Source organism: Poecilia mexicana, unplaced genomic scaffold, assembly GCF_051168715.1.
Source record: "Poecilia mexicana isolate PSO_F unplaced genomic scaffold, ASM5116871v1 scaffold_18, whole genome shotgun sequence".
Lineage (NCBI taxonomy): Eukaryota > Metazoa > Chordata > Actinopteri > Cyprinodontiformes > Poeciliidae > Poecilia > Poecilia mexicana.
The window spans coordinates 3571303-3587004 of NW_028263387.1; the positions used below are offsets into that span (position 1 = coordinate 3571303).

The window sequence follows — 15702 nt, forward strand, 5'->3', positions numbered from 1 at the left end:
ATTATCATCAATCAATAAAATCCCCACGGGCCAATCTTGAAGATTGGACTTTATGCCGCTGAGACTTAGCTTTTGTCAACAACTCAGAGGCGGAAGTGAGAGCTCCGCGCGACGCAAATGAAGTCCCGGCCGGAACACGGTGCGCTAACTAATAAAACATAAATTAACGAAGCTTCGAGGCAGGTAAATTTTTCTCGAGGAATTTTAGTAATCGAGGTACTCGAATCATTCGAGGAATCGTTTCAGCCCTAATATATATATATATAGTTATAGTTATAGTTTTGTAGTTTTGTTCAAATTAATTAATCAATTGATTAATGTATTTTATTTTACAAAAACTGCTGCAATTCCACACCAGCACAGAAAATATTTGTCATTTGCTAAAAACATTTTGATATCTCTGGCACTTTGTCTGTGTCATTTATATGTCATAATAAAATGTTTTGGGACTAAAAGTGACACTTGAGATTCTCCAAATATCTTAATTGTGATAGTGGTTGATGTCTGTGCTTTACATAAAGGAAGTCTAAAATTATTCATATCCCTGGTAGAAATAAGTTAGAAAAATTATTTTTTGAATGTTATTAATAACATATAATAATAATAATATATATATATATATATATATATATATATATATATATATATATATATATATTATATATATATATATATATAATTTTTTATATAATTTTTTATATAAAATTATATAATTTTATATAAAAAAATTATTTATATAATTTTTTTTATATAATTTTTCATTAATTAAAAAAAACTAACTAGAAAACAATTATGTGTCTTCTTTATTGGACCTAATAATATAATTATAATATTTGGAGTTTGGATGCTGGATTCTTGACTGAAATCTAATCAAGCATCTGTGGGAGGAGCTGATGATTAGGGTGATGGTAGTGAGGCCTTCCAATCTGAAAAGATTCGGAGCTAACGACAAAGATAAATCATTAAAGTACCAGATGAAACACACAAAAAGCTGCTCAGATATTATAAAAAAGGTTTTCATTCCTGAAAAGCCATTTTAATTTTTCCTATTAATCTACTACTGTTTAAAGAAAAATGTTATTTTTTTATTGATTTTTTTAAATCAAAATCTACCAGGTTTATGAATAATTTTAGCTTTATCTGTGTTTGTTTCACCTAACTGAAATATATTTTTCTTCAAATTAATAAGGTCATATTCCTTCTTTCATTTTTGTGGCATTTCGCAAATCTAAATAATTTTGGTAATTCTCACTTAAAACACAAGAAGCTTTGCCTGATTTAACATTTCAGGGAGAGACAAAAGGTCTGCATGTCTTTTTAGTTATTGTATGCAAACTTCTGTTTTCAGCTGCATATTACTGTTTCCGTCAGGAAATATAATAAAATGCTAAAAGAGTAACATTTCAATATAAATGTTGGTGTAACTGAGTGTGTGGAGAATCTGAGCTGCTGGATGAAGAATTATTCTGTTGTGATAGTAGTGCTCAAATTCCCTTCATTTTTTTATTATTGCTATTTTTAGATGTATGAACACAATTTATACACCACAAATTTATCCTGGATGTTAATGTTTTGCTTTTGACGTGTTGACGGATCACTACTGTTCCATCCCATGTGACTTACCTTCTGTTCATCTGATTCGTCTTCATGTTGTTCAGTGGGATACTCCTGGATGCCTCTGCTCAAAGATGGGAGGATGCAGTCATCGGAGCTCCAGCTGCCTGTCGCTGCTGCTCTGCCTGCTGGGTATCTGTGTCAGGACAGCAGGAAGGTACAACCTGAATACCTGATCCAGAAGTTCAATCCGTCTGTGTCCTCTGCGGAGTATCTAAAAAAAAAAAAATAAAAAAACCCCCCAAAAAAACAGAAACCTGAGTGGCCAATCATATTCTGCTTTCTTCTGCTAACAGTCCCAGCCAGATATAAAGTGGGTGGAAAATGCCAAGCCACTGTTTAAAGTGAAGAGCCGTGTAGCGTCAACAATATATCCTCAGGTCAGTGTCCGTTCATTAGCCGATGTATAAAAAAATGAAGCACATACAAGAGATGAGACGGCTCAGCTTTATGTCTTCCTACAGGATCTCCATCTGCATAAATTCTTCCAGCACTGCCAGCTGATGAAGACCATGTCAGACGGCAACCCAGCAGAACTCATCAAATACTTGAAGGTGAGCAGCAGTGACCCTGGCTACGGGCAGGAGAGCTGCTAAGTCATTTAGCATATACGTACAATCCCAGAGCACATGGAAGTGACCAGCTCTGTCTTTTCCACATTGCCTCCGGCCCTCTCATGAGTTTTTATGTAACTCTTGTCTGTTACTTCCTGTCACTGTTTCCTCCTGTAGTGCCTACATGCCGTTGAGACTCACATCGTCATCACCTTCCTCCCGACGGTGCTGATGCAGCTGTTTGAGGTGCTCACAGCCGCCACCAAAGAAACCCACGAGATTGCTGTCAATTCCCTGCGGTGAGTTATGAAGGATCTTCCCCTCTATCCATCCCGTTCATTTGGCACACACCGCTCGTAGTTGTTTGGACCCGTTCTACTTCTAGAACTGCTTTAACTCTGCAAAGTGTTCGAAAAATTCCTCAGAGATTCTGGTTCCCTTAACCACATTTATCTGGTGGAGTTTCACTCGTCACACGTTGGTCGGACCTTACCTGTATTAGTTAATGGTCAATAAAACAGTAAAATAGTACCAGTTTGACAACATGAAGTAGGCTAATGGAGTACGTCACCAACACATCATGCTCTGACCTGAAGAAACTCAAGAGGAGATGAGAAAACGTCACAAGCTGTGTTTCCATTCCAAATGTGTGCAAATCTTTGCCTATATTTTGCGAATGTCAAAAATACACACTTTCACAAATGAAATTAAAATCACATGCGAATAAGCTTGTTCACATGATAAGTCATTAAAACTCATGTCAGCGGCTATGTGTGTGTAGCTATTAACTGGGACGAGAACTTAAACTCAATGGTGGGGTGGCTATTTGGGTTCGTTAAGTTCTGGTAGATACCACGCAGGTTTACCTATGTTGAGTAAATCCTTACCTGTCCAATTACCATACACTCATTTAAAGTAACATAATTAACTCCAGACTGTTAACTGAATCGTTTCTTTTAATAAGAACTTGGAAAAATAAACTGTTTTTATGAAAAAACTTTTCTTTTGAACTGTTGTTTCAATATAACCAGAATTCAACTTTTGTCACTAACATAACTCCATACATTTACCAGAATTTACAGTTTTTAACACAATATCACACATGGGCCCATACTCTCACTCACACACACACTGTCCGGTACTGGTTAAAGTTTTCGTTGCAGGCCTGATGAAGCTAGGACAATCCTCTTCTCCCCGTTTAAACAATAAAACTGACTCAGTCCTCTCCGTCAAGGTTGCTTTGTTAGTCCAATTTCTGTTGGAACTCCGCCACACGAGTTGCAGGACTCCTCCTCAATCATGTTAAAGCTAGCGTCGCCATGTTGACACGTTTCTCTAGCCACCTCGGATCAGCTGCAGTTCTCCTCCGCAGTTCTTCACTACAAAACACTTCTCCAGGTTTCCTGCCCACCGGGTGTAACTTTACTTGTGCAGAACGTGCATCAAACAGTCCAGTTCTTGCTCCCACCTCAACCTCTGCCCGCATTAGCAGCGGTCTACATGAGCTTCCCTCTTGTCGTCTCCCATGTTCTTCTCCCTTCTTCCTCCCATCATCCCATTGTTCTGTTCTTTTTTTTCTATATTGAGTTCACTTGTCCCTCGTTAACCTAAACTACTTCATAGATAGGAAATTCAATACAGTCTTTAAATTAATGAGATAATTGATCAAACAAGAATACATTTATGTAAGAACACAAGTCCTGTCCAGAAAAGCTTCGGCTTTCTGTTGTTCTCATTTTTTCTCACGCTACTCACAACAGTAACCGCTCCCCGCATGTACATAATCACTCGGATCAACAATTTACAAAAACAATAATACAAGTTTCTCACTTATATTTTCTATGTACATACAACCAACCTTGTAAATATTTTGTAAATATTAAAGGGCCTTAGGAGCATGGTTTTTAACCAGGGGCTGCATGTGCATCAGTTTGGGGAAATTGTAGAAGAGCTGGGTCAGAACTAGGCCTGGCAGACATAAGGGAACAACTGCAGAACGTATAGAGCAGTGAATCTGTTCAGGAGCTGCAGACCAAAAACCAAGAGGAACATCTGCATACTGACGAAGCTAGGGGGAATCTGTTTGGAAGCCGGTGCGTACTCTGGTCTAAAACTAACAGTATTCAAGAAGAGGCAGCAGTGTGACCATCTGGAGCTACCTTGCTCCAAAGTTGTGTGGTGCGTTCAAAAGTGGCATTAAAATGTTTGTAGGGAGTGATTGTTTGAGCAACTGTTGCTGGTCATAATCTTAAACCAGACTGAAAGTGTTCCCTGATAGCAACATATGCATTTCTGCCTACACAACTTTTTCGCATGATTGTGTGTGAAGATACCTTCACCACGTCTAGATTTATCAATACATTGAGTTGCTGCTATGTGATTCGGTGATTCACTGCTTTTGTTGCCAAGGTATTGAACCGTTATATCTAATATAGTCAGTATATGTCTTTGAATGCTCACAGCTTTAACATTTCCCACTCTGTCCTTTCAGTGTAATCATACACATAGTGTCCAAATGTCAAGAGGAAGGACTGGAACACTACCTGCGCTCCTTCGTTAAGGTGACCTACAGTCCACATCCACATTCCTCCAGTTATTTCTATCACCAAAGCAGCAGCAGATTATGTTTGGTTGTTTCTATTTAAATGTTAAAATTAATGAGCTGTTTGTTTGTTTGTTTGTTTTTTTATTGTTTCAGTATGTCTTTGTGGCCAACGCTCCAGCATCAGGAAGCTCGTCTACCACTCACGAAGTGCTGGCCACCGCTGTAACAGCCACTCTTAAGCAAACTGCAGATTTTAACACCAGCAACAAACTGCTCAGGGTGTGTAGAGACCTCAGGGTGTAATACCAGCTCTGAACAGCAGGAGGAATGCTAGAGTTTAAATCTGTTGGTATCCGCAGCCGGAACAAGATGAAAAGTCCTTCAACATGTTTCTGCCTGCCGTCTCGGTCTTTGACGTGTTTTCCCATCACCGTTTCTTTATTTGTGGTGACTGCTATTCTTAGGAAGACTGTGTAGGAGTAAATTCTGACTCTAGGCCAGCTTGTGACCTTTTCTCTCTTCACATCTTTTTCTAGTACTCATGGTTCTTCTTTGAAACCATGGCAAAGTCCATGGCCCAGTACCTGCAGGAAGGGAACCGCATGAAGGTTGGTATTCAGTGACACTGACCCCTCCAATCCAGATATTCTTTTCTGGTGTGCGTCTGACAAGTTGTAGCACGCTGCATGTGGTGTGACAAAAACCCGCCATTATGTTTTCACAAACCTTCCACTCAAGGATTCTACTGGGTCATTACTCATGTGCATACTGTACATTGCAGTGTCATGAGTCTGGGTTCCATCTGGGAGCTAACCAGCAGCACTTTAAACAGGAGAAACTGAGGCTTAATCAGGAAGAAGGAGGGTAGAACTACGTTAGTTATTTTCATTCAGATCACCTGCGTGATCTGGTTAGTGTTTGCATGGTTTCATTTTTCATTTTTGGATTTTAAAAGTGGTGTATTTTGACGGCATTTGGTTGTTTTTGACACTCAGCTTTGGACTCTCAGGTCTTAGAATAAAATTAAGTTTCTAAAAAAAAATTTTCAATCAAAGTAAGGCAGATAAGAGACAAAGTTTGAAAGTACATTTAGGATGTTGCCAAACATTCTGATATCTATGCTGAGTAAAATACAAGCAATAACGGACAGCCAAGAGGAGGAGTTCTCAAGTACAACTTTCCATCAGAGAATGGGAAATTATGGAATAGGATTTAATTATTTTCCAGGGTGAGATAAGTATGTGGAAATACCGGTATATGTGTTTCCAGACTTTTTTTTTGCCAACCCCATAGTCTTGGTTATGCAAGTTGCCGTTACAGAGTGCTGGATGTCAGGGAGATTGTAGAGTGTGTAACATGTTTCCAGGTGGTAAATCCAAATGTCACTTTAACCCTACTTTAATCATGCCTGAATCTGACATTTCTGTTAAGTAGCGACGCTTTTGAAAAGTCCAACAAGTTTATTACACAGTTCAATTGCATTAATTTGATATGTCCCATAGCCTTAAAGCTATAGTGTGTACAGTGTCTATGTTGTGACAGCATATGAGACAGATAACCTGTGATAATCTTCTCCCAGTGCTAACTAGAAACAACCAATCAGAGCCAAGAGGCGGGTCTTAGAGCAGCCAGTCATAGGTATGATTGAGAACTAGTTAGCATGACTACCATTGATGATGGATTGGCTGATTTCCTGTAACAGTGAGTTATGTCTCTACTGTTAGCACATTGAGAAACACGTTCACGCGGTTGATTGACAGCACTAAGACCCTCCTCCCGGCTCTGATTGGTTATTTTTGGTCAGGACCGGTGCGTTTCTTTTCCGAGACGGTGGCAGCGCATGGAGGAGGTGGAGGAGTTCCATCTTTTCACAGATTATCTGTCTCATACGAGCACGACATGGTGACAGCTTGAACAAATATGTAAAAAAACATATAATTTTTATAAAAGTTACACAGTGTTACACACTGCAGCTTTACGGCCATGCTGATTGTAGTACATATAATGGAAAGCTATTCTGTCCATCTCTTCAGATGCCACGGGCCCAACGTTTCCCAGACAGCTTTCACCAGGCGCTGCAGTCCCTGGTGTTGTCCATTATGCCCCACATCACCATCCGCCACATGGAAATCCCAGAGGAAGCCAGGAGCATCAACTTGAGCCTGGCCAGTTTGATCAAGGTCTGAATGCCACATGCAAAACATGACAGCAATCGTTTCCTTTTTTTTCCCCTTTTTTAATCAATAGCTATTTACCATTTCCTTTTCCTCTTACACCTACGCAGTGGTTTATGAATCACAGGTTGACCAACTCATTTGTATCTATGAAATTTGACATGAGACACAACTCGTTATTTTCACGCTTGCTGGTCTGCTATGGTTGGGTTTCTGTAAAGATGCCAGGGATGTGGTATTAACCTCAGCCGTGTGCATTTCCCTCTCAGAGGTGCATGACGTTCATGAACAGAGGCTTCGCATTCGGCCTGGTCAACCACTACATGTGCCACTTCAGCCTTAAGGATCCAAAGGTACGTTTCCACTCAGCATCCACTCCGATTGACATTCAGCCTCTGCGTGAGATGGCATCTGTTTTTATTTGACAGAGATCCAAATTAGATCAAAGCAATGTGCTCCTCGTCGTCTGATGTGGCTTTCTTAAAACCTCAGCACACTCAGTACACAGACGACTGCATCGTTCTCACTCGCTCTTTTCCATAAACGCGCAGCCCGTTGTGTGGTGTCGGCCTGTTTATTTAGCTCCCAGCTAACTTCGAGTTTTGTTTTCTCACATTTGTTGCGTGAGCCTCAAATTTGATTAACAAACTAAAAGAAACACAGACCTCCCCGTCATATTTGAACAATTGTATTTGCACAAGACGGGCGATGAGAGAGATTTGAATATGTGCGAGACCAAGCTCATGCGTTGTCCATGCCCGTCTCTCAGGTGCTGACAGAAATGAAGTTTGAGTTCCTAATGGCGGTATGTAACCATGAGCACTTCATCCCTCTGAACTTGCCCATGGCGTTTGGACGCACCAAGCTGCAGAGAGTTCAAGGTGAGCACACAGGAGCTTCCACAACGCTGAGTATTTGTTCTAACCTGCATCCGTCACACTGATGCCCTCTTTGAACCTGCTTGGTAAATGATACCTGTCATGATTCAGCCCCAGATTAGCAAATGTAACAGAAATTTTTTTGCCTCACCATGACTACGAAGCAGACTGTGTTGTGTTGGCAGAAACATTGCATGGATTGTTTAGCTTACCCCGAAAATTCTTTATTTTCACCTCACCCCACCCTCTCTGTTTTTTTTTTTTTTTTTGCTTTTGTTTTTTGTGTGTGTGTGTGTGTGTGCGTGCGTGCGTGTGTGTGTGTTTTGCTTGTGGTCAGATTTAATACCGTACGCGACGGAGCTTTTTGGCCCTGTAGGTAGGTGATGCTCCCCTCTCCGTAACCGTAACACTCCCCACGTTTGCCGCCGTGTGCAAACACTTTGCTCACCGCTCCTGTTCTGACTGGCATTATTAACCCTCCCGGCCGCCGTCAGCGCGCCCCCTCCCTCCCCCCTCCCCTTGACCTCTTAAGGCGCTCGTCTTTTCCACTCATCCTAAACATTCCTCATGCTAGGCCTTCATCTGGGTTCCTTGTTTTGCAGTGGAGAAGCACTCTGCTGTTCAGGGAATCAACCAAGCCTCTTTTCTTTATCCATAATTGACTTTCAACTTGTAAACAGAGCCTTAAAACATTTCTTATGGAGCTGCGGTTATCTCTCTCGCTGTCTGAGCCTCTTCCCTCTGCATATTGTTCTCTCTCTGCCTCCAGCATTAGCCAAGATAATAGTTGCTTGGTTTTCAGGCTTTGGCTCCTCTTGAATTAACACAACAGATAACTCTTTGGACTCTTTGATCTTTTCTGATTACATGAAATTAAAAAGTTCCTGCATCAGAACTTCCTAATACTCTCCATTATGGGCTGAATTATTTGGGTTCTTCTCATTTTCATATTTGTGGAAGTAATATCTCATTTGATGTGTTTTGTGATTTTGTTGCACACTGGTTGCGGTGTTGCACTTTGAATGACATATTTTGCATTTGTGTTACCTTGCAACTAGTTCATTTCAGTGGAGTACCATGTATTGATCCGATTTACGTCATTTTTGTTATTTATTTAATTTATTTATTTATTCTTAAGTACTTAAATAGAAAACTACTAACCAGGATACAAGAAATATTCAGTTCTTATCAGGTATTAAACTGATATAAGTACAACCTCAAAAACACATGACTTATTATACTGTTATTAATTGAAGCTCTCTCAAACTGCAGACCCAGTTTATAGAAAACAATATTTAGTAGGTTGTAGAACCATCTTTAATACTTCTTTATCATCTTATTAGACATATTACTATGTAGGAGTTATGACCTACTTCTGTTTACCCCATTTATTGCTTTAGTTATTTGAGCTTTGCAAGTATTTGCTTCAGTTCAGTTTTCTAAAGCTTGAGCTGCAGCTTTAGGTCAAAGTCTGGATTTTTTTCTGGGTCATGATGTGTGTTTGGGTCCCATAAGGTGCCCAGATCCTATTGTGATCCTACCAAGCTAACTATTTAACTCAGCACTGTTTAATGAGAGAGACATCAAAAAGTTGCAAGAGACCAAACTCCCTGGGCTGGAGTTTTCAGACCCTTGCTCCAGGACTTTGTTCATTGATTTGATTTTTGCTCAGATGATTTTTGAGAGAAAGGACTTTTTGTCTTAGCACCTTCTAGCTCTTAGATTGTATTGTCATGAATTTCAGCCTTTAACATGTTGACTGCTTGCATGGAAGTCTATCAAAAGACAGTTGAAAAATGGCCTAGCCAAAATCCAGACTTCTAACCGGACATACCAATTCATACATAGTTAAAAAAATAAATTCACCAACTTGACATGCAGTGATTTTTTAAAAATATGTCTTAAATTCAGCTTAGGTTTTGTAACCAGCAGTATAAGAAAGGTATTCCTCTTTCCCAGAAATGATTTAATTTAGCTGGTAAGCTCAAGGTTAGGAAACTGAAAACCAACTTAACTTCAAATTTCCCCATTATTGTATGTTATTTCGAAGGTAGTGAAATGATAAAAACATAGGCTATTGAGGTTTTTCTTAATCTGTCTTAAGCACAGCTTAGGCTTTATGTTACAACATTTTAAGAAAGGTATTTCTCTTTTTCAGAAGACATTTAATCTAGCTGGTAATCTCTCCAATCTTGGATGCTAATTTGTATGTATGTATAAAGTTGACAAAGATAAATGTTGGCCTTGTTTTTTACAAAACTCCTTAGCCTTTCTAAAGTAGCCTAATGCTGTAATATACTATAGATCTCATTCTCTAGAAAACACTTAAGCTAGTTTGTGATCTGAAGTTTAAGAGATTGTAAACCAAGATAGCTTCAGATATCTCAGCTTTAGCTTATGAAAATAAGCAAGACAGATTTTTTTAGATCTCTTTTAAACACAGCTTAGAGTTTTAGTTACTTTGTAACTTTTTAGTATTTCTAAAACTAAACAGTGAATGCTATGTTAAGCTAGCTGATGGGCGAGTTCAAGCTTAAATAAAAGTAGCACAAGTTAGTTTGGAATTTCTGCCTTAGTGTTTTTGGTTTTTTGACTTGGAACAATAGGTTAACATGACCTTATCCGAATCTTATATTTTCTTTTTTACATACGTAAGTTATGTAAAAAATTTGCATAACCATTTCAAGTTTGCATTCCTCTCAAAGCTCATGAACAGAAATAAATAGTCTTCTATTAAACATATATTTGGCACATGCCAAAGAATAACTTCACTATTCAATATCGTGAGAACTTGGAAATGTTATGGTAATTTTAATATGCCCACTTATTACAACATTCCTCTTCCTGACATCAAAGTTTATGTAACGCCATCTTTGAAGTATTCTGTTTATAAAAGTGTCAAATCAGTGAACTTCTGTCTTCAGTCATCAGATGGATTTAATTTAACACACAATGCTGCCACATTCTGGTTTATTTTTGTTAAAGAAATAATTACACAATATAATATGTAGCTATGTGTTGTAAGGTTGTACTTATGTTATAAATAATGCCTCATGAAAAGGAGATGATATTTCATCATGATTGGATGTTAATTGAACATTAGGAATTTAAGAAGAAATTTTCTCCATGACTTTTGGAATTATGAATTATCCCAGTGAAATATAAAGTTGCCTGTTACCCAAGCATTTTATTTATATAAAAAATAAGTTCCGACTTGCATAACTGGCTATTACTATTTTCTTCCCTTCATGCTTGTTGAAGTGTTGCTCGCTCCATCCGTTACTGAAGAGCTAACACTTCCTGTTTGGCTCAAACACAGAGCAGAGTCTGGAGTTCAGCCTGACAGAGGAGTACTGCAGGAATCACTTCCTGGTGGGTCTGCTGATGAGAGAAGTGGCCGAGGCCCTGCAGCAGGGCCCCGAAGTCAGACAGCTGGCCGTGAGCATTCTTAAGAACCTCCTGATTAAACACGCCATGGATGACCGCTACACGGCGTTTAAGGTGAGAACAGGGAGGTGAAGCGAACGTCCATTCATCCATCCATATCCTGTTTCTGATAAAACCTGTTTTCCACTCACTGGGGGCCAAAGTGACCCCATTCACCTTTTTAGAACAGCCAGGTAACATAAACATGCTTGGTTTAGAACAGAGTTTAAGATTAAACCACAACATTAACTAGGTTTAACTTCATTTGTTAACATTAATGTAAAAGTTTCCTAGTTAATAAGAAAAGTTCTGTTTTCCTCCTTATTAGATTATGTTTTTCTCTTATTTGTCCATATATTTATTATAAAATGGTGCCTTCCATATTTGCATTTAAGAAGTTAATGTTTAATGTGACACACGTCACCAACTGTACATAAGATTTAACGTTGTCTGCTGCTCTCCCATAGCGATAGCGCTGTCTGTTATGCAAACAAGCCACTGTTTAGTGCAAATCCATCACTGATAGCAGCAGGTGACAGAAAGGCTTGGGGAGATAATCTCGTCCGCACCCCCAGTGTAGGAGAGTCATTTTTATTATTTATTGTGGCCTTACTTTGCATGTCTTCAACAATACACCCTGTTTTTTTTTTTGTTTTTTTTTGTTTTTTTTACTGTCTTATTGTTATCTGCAACTGTTTCTGAACACAGAACTGAAACACTGCCAATGCTGTTTTCCTTTCTAAGGACAAACTGTGTGGCTCTCATAGCAAAGTAAAATAAATTATCCTGCTGCTTTTTGTTTTTCTTGTCACAATGAAAAGAGGTCAGTATGTATTTTTTGGAGGCTCTTTAATTTTTTATTTTTTGGCTTACATAATTTACTACATATTTTTACTATACATTTTCTCTAAGGTTTCAGACTTCATATAAAAAATTTCAAGCGCATATATTTGTAAAGCAATAGTTCTCAATTAATTGGCCAAGATTTAGTTAATTTTGGGAACTCAGCCGATCTTCTCTGCCTCCGCAACGGTCCGAAAATCAGCCAGTGTCTCCTTTCTTGTTCACTTTATAATGTTTTGAGAATTTGATAACTAAAACTTTTTGGATGATTTTAATCATCATTTCTTCATATGTAAGAAAGAATTCGGTTTTCCCTTAAAGACCAAAGTGAAGCGCTGATCTGCTCTTTGTGAACGTCTCAGAACCAGCAGGCCAGGATCTGCACGCTGTACCTGCCACTTTACGAGCTGCTCTACCAGAACCTGAAGCAGCTGTCGGCCCAGCCGCAGATGTCAAGTCTTGGACTTGGTCTGAATGTGAGTTAATTTACCTTGTTACACTCTTACATGTTGTTGTTATTGATAAAATTTACCCTGAAATACAATCACAGTACAGTATCACAGTTTCCATTATTTTAAGTTTTATGCTACATTTTTTTTTATTATTTTGAAGTCCAAACCAGATTTCTTCAAAGGAAGAGAAACCATGATGCCACAGATTTACGATGCACAGTCATGGCAAACTAAGTTCCTCCTCTTTCTTGGCTAAGGTTATTATATTGGCATTATAGCATTATGGCAGCGTCAGATGAATTACATTAGACTTCTGCTGCTGAAAAGACAAAAGCTGAGGCTAAATACAGAAGCACTGTGGGAACCAAATGACCACTGAATGTGATGACAGCTTGTTACAAACCAACTTTTGCAGCAACACCTTACCATAACCATGTTCCCTATCGCCTTATCAGCAGCACCTGCAGCGAAGTGAAGATCTGTGGGCTCCTTCCTGTCAGTGTTGCCTCATTGAGTTGAGGTTTACTGACATTCAGTTGTGAAAGGTTGTGAAACAGAATGTTGATGGTTTGAGATCTGGTCTGGTCTCTGACTAAGTCATTGCAACATCTCGACTCTTGTTCTCTTTTCTAGACATTCTGTGTTTATGCAAATCTGAGCACAGTTACTCAGCATTCTCTACATATCACTGTTTACATAAGTGTTATTTATTTTGTATTAATAATCATGGTTATTTTATTTAAAATTTTGTTTACAATAAAAAACATCCCTTGTCCCCCTAAGATAAGCCATTGCCCCGCCCATCTATATTCCTCTGGAGCCAGTCTGCTGTTGTGTGTATGGGACTCTGTGACATCAACTCATTGAATCAATAATCCACAATTTGATTGAGTCATTCATTTCCATGTAAATGGGACAGTGCATATAGATGAATGTTCAATATTGTCATAAGTATACTGGATGTAGTAAAATGCTGTGGTTCCATAAAATGAACTAAACAAGATAGAAGACTAATAATTAATATATTATAATCAGTGACAGGATCTGAAAATATGTTAACCAATACAGAGAAATTAACCATGCCTCAGTGCATGCAGGCTGTTCTTCCTTCTTGCATGGAGTTCAGTGCATTAGCTATAGCCTAGCTTTAGCCTGGCAGGGGGTAAGTAAAGCCTGGCAGCCCACCAGGCTGACAACACTGGGTTACAAATAAATATTTCCTGGAAGTTGTCTTATGTTTTTTTAAATGAATTAGGACTATTTTGCACCACTGAATCCTAAAATGACATAAATTTTTCCCAATCAGGTCAGGTAATAATTTGCTTTAGAGAAATTCGATCTTTTAACTAAATTGATGACATTTTTGTGACATTATCAGTTCATTTCTGTAAATATTTCTCATCCAAAAAAAGTCTTAGGAGAAAAAAAATTGTTTTCTAACAGAGTGTATTAATTAAATGTTACAAACTCAGATTTCTGTAAATTGAATAATAAACACTGATAATGTTAAGTACATGTGAACTGAACATTTCGTCTTCATTGTGTAAAATTCTCCGTCTCTGTCCTGTCCTGATGGAATCTCTCCTCCTGCTCATCACTCATTGATCAGATTCTCCAGATGTGAGAACAAGTCCTGCATTTTGATGCTCATGTTGCTCCATAGTTCAGAAAGTTGACCTGATTGAGCAAAACCAATGTGATTTTAGGATTCAGCTCATCAACATGACCCTAAAACAGATGAAAAACCCCAGACAATTTTTTTTTGGCTGTTGACCAGCGTAACTCAGGAGGAAACCCTGTAATTGATAATGGTGGTTGAACCATTTGAATAGCAGCTATATGTGAGCACTAAGGTACATGTGTTGTTTCAGACATCCAAAGAATTAGAACAAGTTCTAATTTGTTCTAATTAGAAAAAGTTTGTATTTCAGTCAAATACAAACTTTGTTCCATTTTCGTTGCGCTAAAGTCCGGTTGAGTGGAGCAGAACCTGAAGTCAGCTCTCTGTATCTCTGTGTGAATCTGCCTCTGCGGTCCGCAGGGCTCCAGAGACGAGCTGATATCAAGCAGCTCCACGGACAGCCGGAGGATCAGCACGGTCATGGAGAAAGACCACGGTGAGTGGAGAGCCACAACCTGACCGGCCGACCTCTTCCTGTTTACACATCTCCCGGTGTCATCACCCTAAGGGGCTCCCGCAGCACCGCAGCTGCATTTACGCAACACACAACTTAATGCATTAGCAGCACTCAGTGTGAAAGCCACAGCTGAGCACCAGACTAGTGCGAGCGCGCTACATTACTGCTCATTTCTTCTTGGCATTAGTTGCTCAGCATATAGAATTTTCCCAGGCCGGACTCCTCCATCACATTAAAGACTTCTTGATTCGTACATCACTCACTGGTGACATGAGATGAAAGTAGCAGCATAGAAAGGGTGCGGACCCCACATTAATATCAAAAGGAAGTACGGCAATGTTCAAATACAGCGGACATCGCCGTGTTTTGATCAGTTTTGTAGACTGCAGTGATGACGGTTCATTAGCCAAGACGCTGATTGGTTTGTTGATTGGGTAAAGAGCACAGGCGCCCTCTCTGTGTTTAGCGCTAATTGCGATTTCCTAGCTGTCATTTATTCAGTGTCTGAAAGGTGCTGCAACGATTACAGCGGTCATAATGACGTCTCAATCAGAATGTCGTTTCCTTACAAAAAATAAATAAAAAACCCCTCATCTTTTAATGTTTAATGGGCCGTGGTGCCTGTTGAGTTGCAAACGACAAAGAAAGCATCATCATCTTCAACTTTAAATCTTTCATGTGCTTCTCAAAGCCGCTTTCACCACCTTCTGTTTTCTGTCGTCCATGTTTACACAGTCAGAGTCACACCGCGCTTTGTGTAAAGTTTAAACTGCTGCATTGGAGAGCTCTGCTGTGTCTCCAGAGAGCCGTGAGCTGATGGTTCTGAGGAGAATCAGCGACCTTCTGATGGATGGTGTTCTGCAGACTGACATTATGCTGTGTGCTGCTCCGGCTGCAGGTCTCGCGCTGCTGAACGGCCAAGCTGTGAGGAGAGAGGACTCCAGAGGCTCTCTGTTTATGGACTCAGGAACAGCAGACAGCATGGAGGTGAGAAGGTCTCACATTAATCCACTGATACAAACAACAGAGTGGGATGAGAAATTAAAGTCCTATTCATGGAATCCCACACAGAGCGGTT

At 39.3% G+C, this 15702-nt stretch overlaps 1 protein-coding gene across 3 annotated transcripts in view; it reads left to right on the forward strand.

Moving 5' to 3' along the window:
* dock11 (dedicator of cytokinesis 11) overlaps nucleotides 1–15702 on the forward strand; it is an 82202-nt gene that overhangs the window by 33239 nt on the left and 33261 nt on the right. For 2 of the 3 annotated variants that reach the window (XM_014991568.2, XM_014991564.2), the window contains exons 21-35: nucleotides 1659–1771; nucleotides 1911–1994; nucleotides 2079–2168; nucleotides 2346–2467; nucleotides 4660–4729; nucleotides 4867–4992; nucleotides 5250–5321; nucleotides 6747–6893; nucleotides 7157–7240; nucleotides 7657–7768; nucleotides 8103–8141; nucleotides 11085–11266; nucleotides 12397–12510; nucleotides 14528–14603; nucleotides 15523–15611. In XM_014991568.2, the coding sequence (XP_014847054.2) occupies nucleotides 1659–1771; nucleotides 1911–1994; nucleotides 2079–2168; nucleotides 2346–2467; nucleotides 4660–4729; nucleotides 4867–4992; nucleotides 5250–5321; nucleotides 6747–6893; nucleotides 7157–7240; nucleotides 7657–7768; nucleotides 8103–8141; nucleotides 11085–11266; nucleotides 12397–12510; nucleotides 14528–14603; nucleotides 15523–15611 (1520 nt within the window). The remainder of the gene's footprint in view (nucleotides 1–1658; nucleotides 1772–1910; nucleotides 1995–2078; nucleotides 2169–2345; nucleotides 2468–4659; nucleotides 4730–4866; nucleotides 4993–5249; nucleotides 5322–6746; nucleotides 6894–7156; nucleotides 7241–7656; nucleotides 7769–8102; nucleotides 8142–11084; nucleotides 11267–12396; nucleotides 12511–14527; nucleotides 14604–15522; nucleotides 15612–15702) is intronic. The other variant, XM_014991566.2, reaches the window with a different exon arrangement.